This window comes from Lolium rigidum, chromosome 2 (assembly GCF_022539505.1).
Source record: "Lolium rigidum isolate FL_2022 chromosome 2, APGP_CSIRO_Lrig_0.1, whole genome shotgun sequence".
Lineage (NCBI taxonomy): Eukaryota > Viridiplantae > Streptophyta > Magnoliopsida > Poales > Poaceae > Lolium > Lolium rigidum.
In genome coordinates, this window is record NC_061509.1 from 70489763 (window position 1) to 70498877 (window position 9115).

At 41.6% G+C, this 9115-nt stretch overlaps 1 protein-coding gene across 1 annotated transcript; it reads right to left on the reverse strand.

The window, feature by feature from the left end:
• Positions 1-412: 412 nt before the first annotated feature.
• Positions 413-1574, reverse strand: LOC124686674. The gene has a single exon (XM_047220576.1). The coding sequence runs from the start codon at positions 1095-1097 to the stop codon at positions 663-665; it is 435 nt and encodes a 144-aa protein (XP_047076532.1). The 5' UTR covers positions 1098-1574; the 3' UTR covers positions 413-662.
• Between the last annotated feature and the right edge of the window lie 7541 nt (positions 1575-9115).

The window sequence follows — 9115 nt, forward strand, 5'->3', positions numbered from 1 at the left end:
ACACCTTCAGCTCCTTTAATCAGCACAACTTGGTGTTAAGGCTTCAAAGTGTAGAAAGCAGAAATTAACAAAGAAATCACCATTAAAATAAGGTTTGTTCTGAGCATCAGGAGGACAATCAGTTAACATTTAGTTTTGATTACCAGAAGATTTCAACTAAATATAAGATTACAACAAACAGTGTGCATAATAAGAAACCAGTTACCTTTACTGGATCAACTGATCTTAAGATACCCAACGCAGATATGAGGTCACCCCAACTAAGTCAACTGAGAAATGAGTAATCATCTGCATATATGTGTTGCCATTTACCAAATGTAGAACATAAGTTTAAACAAGTGGCATCATGTATAATCAAAAAAAAAATCATTTGAATAGCATTGAATTATTAATTTACAAGAACAATGCTATTCAGCACGTATAGAGGTAAATGCATCACTCATGAATCCCTTAGTACATATATCCTGGACAGAACATGAGGCAAGCTTCACATGGGCTTTGCCGTCCTATTTCATTCCGAAGTATCACTCTTTCATCCTGATACTCCACATAGGTACCTCATATAGCTTCCATAAATCCCGATATTAAAGCTTTTTCTTTTCCACTACAATTGCTCCGACTAGAAAGGAGTAACAACTAACAATACCAGTTGCAGAAATACCCTATGAAAAACTTCCCTGTGGCTTCAGCTGTGGAGGCTGCATAAGGCCTTCCAAGACAACAAGCTGATCCAGGAGTGCAAACTTTTCATCCTCGAGAGTCTTGGTTTCCTCTTCTGCCATGCCTAACTGTTCGTCCAGCGCGTAGTTCTCTTCCTCCAGGAGCAGGTACTTATTCCGCAATGCCCGATATTCATCGGCGGGGCCAGAATCTGGCTGTGAATCTCTATCAGACTGCGGCGTGGGAGGGCGCGCCTCGTTCTTGAAGCTTCTTTTAGGTGGCTTCGGTATATTGGGCGACGGTAGTGGAACCTCCCTCCGCAGCAGCTCAACTTCCGTTTTGATCTGGCCTGAAGGCAAAGATCGATAGTCAGCCTTCCTCTTCTGTGACTTTGGGGCGGAGAAGTCCTCTCGTTCCATGCCTCTCGGGTACTGCATTTTGTCACCTGACAAACACAATTCAAGTTAAGTTAACCACTCAACTAATAAAGAAGTAATATAAACTGTGAACACTGGAGCAGGCGACTCAATGGAATTGATCAGAATTCAGCACTAATTGCTACTGCATGCATCTCACAAACAAGTCTGCTTCTATGTACATTATTATCTTCAAACATATGGGTCGAGAAACGACCGGCTGAAGTGAAACCACACTCGCACGATACCGTTCAAGAGGAGCAGGGCTTTGTCATTTACTCAGCAGAAGGCTAAGACGGGAAGTTAGGACGCGGTAGGAGCAAGTGTAAACATGGTACAGGATAACCCGTATCAAATCAGTTGTCTCCCTGAAATTTTCACTACCCAATTCATGGTTCCAGTATATCTGCACAACAACAAAATCATACGAATTCGCAACAAAAGCGACATGGAAACCGATCAGACCTAGGCCCAAGGTTCTCGGGACAACGTCGAGCGGCGTCGACAACCCTAGCGGCGCGGGAATGAGATCTCTATATTCTATACTGCATCCATCTACACGAGAATACGAAGATGGTAACGGCTGTAATCAACTGAAGACGGAAGGCATAGGAATCCAAAAAGCAGCATTCACCACGAACCCCCCGCCTTGTGAATTAGTCATCCGCGTAGATCCGGAACGAGATGGGGGAGAAGGAGAAGGGTGCTTTACCCTGTTGCCGGTGCTCGTCCTCTTAGGGCCACGGCAGCCGGGGGATCGGGGCAGGACGTACTAGAACCCGCTGCTCGCTGCCGCGCCGGCGTCAACTTCTCCGGTCTGGCGTCTCGCCGGAGGAGGTAGGGAGGAACCGAGGAGGAAGAGTTTGTTTGAGTTTTTTTTTTCTTTGAGAGAGAGAAGCGAGAAGAAGGACGAACTCACGACTACCCGTTTGCGGCGGCCCGGCCCATCAACTGGGCTTCGTTATAGCAGCCTCGCTGCTATGGGCTAAGCCCATTCTTCTACTATGGGATCCCTTCTATCCATTCAACGGTCATCTTCCAAAAAAAAAAAAACAAGAGATAAACGTCCATTTTTTCGTAGGAATTAATTGCCTCATGCTGGTAAAGATTCTTAGAAAATATAGTAATTAATATTTCATTATTATAAGGATAACACGCCAAAAAATTTAGAAGAAATCTCGCAAGTATCAAAATGATTACTTGTGCTTCGTTTAGGAGAATGATTGCCAATATATTTTGCGGGTTGGTGAAAACCAAATTTTCCAAAAAAAAAGAGAATAGTCTATTTTTCGTAGGAATTAATTGGCTCATGCCAGTAAAGATTCTCAGGAAATTTAGTAATTAATATTTAATTATTAGAAAGGAACACGCCAAGAATCCAAGTTGAGATTTGCCAGCAAGTAAAAAATGATTACTGTAGTTTTTATTTTGAGAATATCTTCCAAGATTTTTTTGTGATTTGGTAAAATAAAAGATTGTGAAATCAATTCAAAAGTGACCGTTGTGCTAGACGACCAAAGAATTGTGGTGTGGAAAAATGTCTTCACTTTTGGCACATGCCTATACAACGCAGTGATATATATTAACTCATGCTGCTAAAGATTATTAGAAAATATAGTAATTAATATTTCATTATTAGAAGGAAACACGCCAAAAAAAATAGATGAAATCTCGCAAGTATCAAAATGAATGCTCGTGCTTTTTTTTGGAGAATGATTGCCAAGATATTTTGTGGGTTGGTGAAAAATAAATTTTCCGAAAAAACAAGAGACAATATAGTATATTTTTAGTAGGTATTAATTGGCGTATACCCGTAAAGATTCTCAGGAAATCTAGTAAAAATCTTGAATTATTAGAAGGGAGCACGCCAAGAATCCAAGTATAATCAGGCAACTCATAACTTTTCTTCTACTAGTGAGATTTTCCAGCAAGTAATAAAATGATTACTGGGATTTTTTTCCTTAGGAGAATGATTGCCAAGATATTTTGTGTGTTGGTAAACAATAAATTTTCCAAAAACCAAGAGGCAATTGTCAATTTTGGTAGGAATTAATTAATTGATCATGCCAGTAAAGATTTTCAAGAAATCTAGTAATTAATCTTCCATTATTAGATGGAAACACGCGAAGAATCCAAGTTGGAATGGTCAGGAAACTCATAATTGCTTTCCTTACTAGTGAGATTTGCCAGGAAGTAACAAAATATTTATTTGAATTTTTTTCTTAGTGTAATGAGTACCAAGATTTTTTATGGGTTGGTAAAAAATAAATTTTCCAAGAGATAATAGTCTATTATTCGTAGGAATTAATTGGCTCATGCCAAAGATTCTCAAGAAATCTAGTAATCAATATTTCATTATTAGAGGGAACACGTCAAGAATCCAAGTTGGAATGGCCAAGGCAACGCATGAGATTTGCTAGCAAGTAAAAAAATGATTACTGAAGTTTTTATTTTGAGAATAATTTCCAAGATTTTTTGTGGGTTGGTAAAAATAAAAGTTTGTGAAATCAATTCAAAAGTGACGTTGTGCTAGACGATCAAATAATTGTAGTTTGGAAAAATGTCTTCACTTTTGGGACGTGCCTATACAACGCAGTGACATGCTACTGAAACGCCAAGATTTATAGATATATTAACTACCTTTTGCATTCTAAGACGCATTTTGTGCAAATCGTAGTTTAAGAAATTGGCTAGGCATGGGTAAGCCTAGCGCGAGCCCAAAAGCATAATGGTTGAGTCAGTCTCCGGCTCTGATTTTCTACCGGAATGTCATGAAAATAAATGAATAAATAAATAAATATTAAAAGGGTATTGTTTACATGATTTACGCCTGGTGAGACCGATACGGGATAGGAATTTTCAAATCGAACTTATTAAACCCAAACCCAAAAGAGTTGAGCCAAGGAAATGTCCATGTCTAACCAGGACGGGATACTTCTTTCTTCGTGTATGTTGTTTTGTATGCCTCACAACCCACATATTTTTTCCACTTGTAGTTTTCGCTTATAATCATAAATCCTTGTTCTACATGAAACTTCTATAAAATATATTATGAATATATAAATTTTGTAGTTATTGCATAAAACTAGACATACGTCATCGGTGGAAATTAGCCAGGGACAATTATACCTCTTTAAACCCCTCATCATTTGTATTATTAGATTGTTTTGATATTTTGCGAACCCTAGCACCCCTCCATATATGCGCCGCCGCACCTCCCCCCCCCCCTGCCCGCCCCTATAAAGATGCGTCAGATAACCCTGCAAATGGAATAGACCATTGAAGGACGATGACCATGAAATATTTTGCAACTACTATATACACTTATCATCCCAATTCCCACCTCATAGTTCAACTCGCCGTTCTACCATGGTTTGTGACCACCTCCCATCTGCACGACATATGCGGCTACCACAACCTTCTATCAGGTGATCAAGATGGGTTAGTTCATCATCACCGTGTCTCTAGAATACCAATTATTTTTCTATAAAATCTTATTTCCATTGACATTATTTTTTCGTCCTGGCCGTCTATCTTCGACACCTTCTCACCTCAGAGTTTTCCACTCTCATATGTCTCGAGAACATATCTGCTCTCTATCTTGCATATGCCCTACATCGTTACCGCTCACTCTTTCATGACTGATGCCTCTCTTATGTTCGTCGTTTTGTCTTCTATGTTACGCATATTACGATTGAAAATACCAAGAACAATGTAGAGGTAGACATGTAGTAAGAGTGAGAGATTAGTATCGGCAATGTTGTTACCTCGACGTTTGTTCGGGTGGGGTAGAGGTGACGACTAGTCCATGCCCATCCACGATGACGACGATGACATTGCTCTCTGAACGTATTGTACCTGACTAGCAGACAGCGAAATGCACAGCAAAATCAAACACAAACCGTATGGTGATATATGTAAGATCCATAAAAGCAAAAATGCCGTGACCAATGTTCGTAACTAGGATGGATAATAAGTAGTACGAACGAGAAATTGCTATCGACATTAATGTTACCTCGATCGACGTTTGTCCGGGGAACGACTGGTGGCTTGGAGGTTTCTGCAGATCTACGAAATGTGGTGAGATTTGCTCTATTTATTTGCTAGAAGGGAGAGGGGGGATCAAAATGGAAACAAACCATCGAGGGTTTCATGCGCGTACAAGTGCTAGTTTTCGAAAGAGACTTGCTTGCTTTTTCTTTCCAAGGATATCTTGTGTCCAAGATGTGTGCTCACATATTTTGTTTCGGTCTTTCCAAAATGAACCACCTAAAAATGCCTATTTCAAAAGGAAGAAAATACAGTTATGCCAAATGCTAACGAGATGAAAAAATGGATCTCGTTTGAATTTGGCATAACTGTAAAATGCATTTTTCTTCTTTCAAAATAGGCATTTTTTTACCTGATTCATTTTTTGCATCTCCCTAGCACTTGTCATAAATTTTAATCTTTTTTTCAAAATAGGCATATTTTAGCTGATTCATTGTAGTACTCGTGCAGAAATAATTAAAATTGAATGGGCTTGGCAGTCGATAGCCTGAAACAAAATATGTGAGCACACATCTAGGGGGCCCAGTTATCAGTGGAAAGAAACGCGAGAAAATATCGAAAACAAGCCCTTGTACGCGCGTGAAATTTTCGATGGCTTTCTTTCCATTTTGATCCCTTCACTCTCTCCCTCCCAGCAAATAAATAGAGCAAATCTGTCGCCACACTTCGTAGATCTGCACAAACCTCCCAGCCTCCAGCCGCCGGCAGCTGCCTCCATCCCGAGCAAACCTCGATCAAGGTAACAGCAGCGTCGATACCACTCTCTCGCTCGCACTAGCTGCTTATTATACATCCTAGCAAGGAACATTGGTCTCGGCATTTTCGCTTAATTAATTTCCTGGATCTTATATATACCAGCATACTGTTTGTGATTGATTTTCCTGTGTATTTGGCTGTGTGCTGGCCGGGTATATAATACGTACAGAGAGAAATGTCGTCCTCGTCGTCGTGGATGGGCAGGGACTTCAGCGACGACGAGGCGGCGGCGGCGGCGGAGGACCAGTTCGTCCCGTCGTGGCTGCGTCCCCTGCTCACCGCTAAGTTCTTCGAGCCGTGCGCCTTCCACCCGGAGCTGGTCAGGAACGAGCGCAACCACTACTGCCTCGACTGCGCCGGCGACAACGGCGCCATCTGCTGCTCGCTCTGCATCTCCGCCCACCGCAGCCACCGCATCGTCCAGGTACGTACGGAGAAGCTTTTACCCATGCATGCATTACGCAGGACAGCGTGATCCTGTACACCATTTTCTGACTCGCGCGGCTAACAAATGGCGGCGGCGCCCATTGATTGTGTGCTGTGGATGGATGCAGATCCGGCGGTCGTCGTACCACGAGGTGATCCGGGTGGCGGAGCTGAAGGCGCTGGCGGACGTGTCACTGGTGCAGACGTACATCATCAACGCGGACAAGGTGATGTTCCTCAACCCGAGGCCGCGGGCGCCGCAGCACTTCAGCAAGTGCGTCGGCGCCGCCGGCGCGTGCGAGGAGTGCGGCAGGGGCCTCGTCGACGCCGTCTTCCGCTTCTGCTCCCTCGGCTGCAAGGTATTACGTCACGTGTCACTACCTACCTACCTACCGAGCCCTAGCGCTTTCCGTTTTTGTACGTAGGTTCTTTCGTGGATGGTTTGGATTGCTCCGGATTTTGAATGAACGGAATCAGATCCATCCTCCCGTAGATTTTTTGTTGTTGTGGTGCAACTTAGCATTAGCTGTTGAATAGATCTGCATGCATCACACGCAGTTTTTGTCTGGTAGTGTCAAAGGTGCAGGCTGTGTGTATCCTACTGCATTTAGGAAGGTAAATCTCTGTTTTGGAAAGCTTTAATTAGGAATGTCTATCTAAGCCAACATTTTACCCACGTCTCATATGTCCATTTTTTTTGTATATCCATATTCTTGTTACATATGTTTTGCTCATTGGGATACTAGTACCGGGGGAGAGTTTCATCGAAAAAAATTGTCCGTAGACCAATTCATTCCCGAAAAGTTGCATAGTCGCCGTCTTGCCAAATACACTATAGTCGATCATCATAGTTCCCATTTGGTAAGTGCCACTCAGATTAGAAAGTTTGCTGAACCTTTACTTTTCAGTATGAACAAAAATCATGTCGGAATGTACATATGTATTTCCTGCTCAGTTCCGCTTGTTAGGTGTTACTCGTCTGACATATTTCTTGCTACGTACTGATGAACATTTACTTTATTTGTTGATGGCAGCTTAAATCAATGGCGTCCGATGCTAATCTGACATTCATCCTTGACCCAAAACACAAGCGGGAAGGATCAGAAGAAGGAGATCTGTCCGGGCCATCCAACCTTCAGACGACTGGAAAGATCAGCTACCGCCGTCATGCCCGGAAGGGTGTCCACCGTGCCCCCACACAGGCGCCCTTCTTTTGAAGAAGAGATTGGTTGTTTTTCCTCGTTTTTTCTGCACCGCGAAGAAAACAATTTCGGATCGGAGACATGGTATTTTCCCTCTCTTGGCTTAGAGATGGGTCAAGAGATTGATACTTTGATCGGCTATGCTGAGAATTTTCTATTTCACAATTTATTTCCAAACATTTCACAGTTTAAGTTGGAGACTTTGAAGCCACATTATGCATGTTGTAATGCCAACGTTTAGTAATGTTTTATCGTGGATGTGATAAACTCATTTTATTGTGGATGCTATAATGTGGTGTTTCCTAATCTCATTTGTTGTTGACGTCGTGATAATGATGTTTGGTAATGATATTTCATTTTCTTGTACTTTCAAAATTCAGCCGCTGAAGGGTCTTCCCAAATAGGGGCTCTTCCTATGGTACCGCTTGCTTTGCCTGGTAGTTAGTGATGTCAGCATTGTGTACTTGTTGTAAAATCCACATCAAGATGATTCATACTGGTTAATGATCATGTTGATGTGCATTTTTGCCTTGGCCTACCCTGCCCATTTACTAAACTCCGTTATCCAGCCTCGCTTTTGTGGGATAAACCTTAGCCCACGTTGGGCTGTTCCAGTTGGCGCTCGGCTGTCCTATCCATTCCAAGGTCATTTTCCAAAAAAAAAAAAAGACGTCCATTTTTTTGTAGGAATTAATTGGCTCATGCCGGTAAAAATTCTTAGAAAATCTAGTAATCAATATTCCATTAGTATAAGGGAACACGCCAAGAATCCAACTTCAAATTCTTAGGCAACTCATAACCTTTCTTCTTACTGGTGAGATTTACCAGCAAGTAACAAAATGATTTATAGGTATTCATTGGCTCGTATATGTAAAGATTCTCAGGAAATCTAGTAATTAATATTCCATTATTATAAGGAAACACACCAAGAATCCCAGTTGGAATTGCTAGGCAACTCATAAAAGTTCTCCTTATGGTGAGATTTGCCAGGAAGTAACAAAATAATTTGTAGAAATTAATTAGCTCATGCCGGTAAGATTTTCAGGAAATCTAGTAATCAATATTATTAGAAGGAAACATGCCAAGAATCCAAGGTTGATTTGCTAGGTAACACATAACCATTCTCCTTATTGGTGAGGTTTGCCATCAACAAAAGTATTACTGGCGCTTTCTTTTCTTAGGGGAATGATTACCAAGATTTTTTGTGAGTTGGTAAAAAATAAAAAGTGTGAATTCAGTTCGAAAATGAGTTGTGCTACACAATCAAAGAATTGTGGTCTGGTAAAATGTCTTCACTTTTGGAATGTGCATGTAGAATGCAATGACATACTACTGAAACACTAAGTATTCCTAGAGATATTTACTACCTTTTGCACGCCAAGTCATTTGTACTTTTTTTTGTAAATCCTAGCACCAGGACAAGGCTAGATAGGGGTAAGCCCAGTCCAAGCCCGAAAGCCTGATTGTTGAGTTAGGCTCCGGCTCCAGTTTTCTATCATACTCGGAAAAGGGCATTATTTGTGTTTTGGTGCTCGGTGAGACCATCCCAGGCTTGGAGTCTTCAGCTCGGTCTTATTAAACCCTAACCCCAAAAAACCTAGCCTA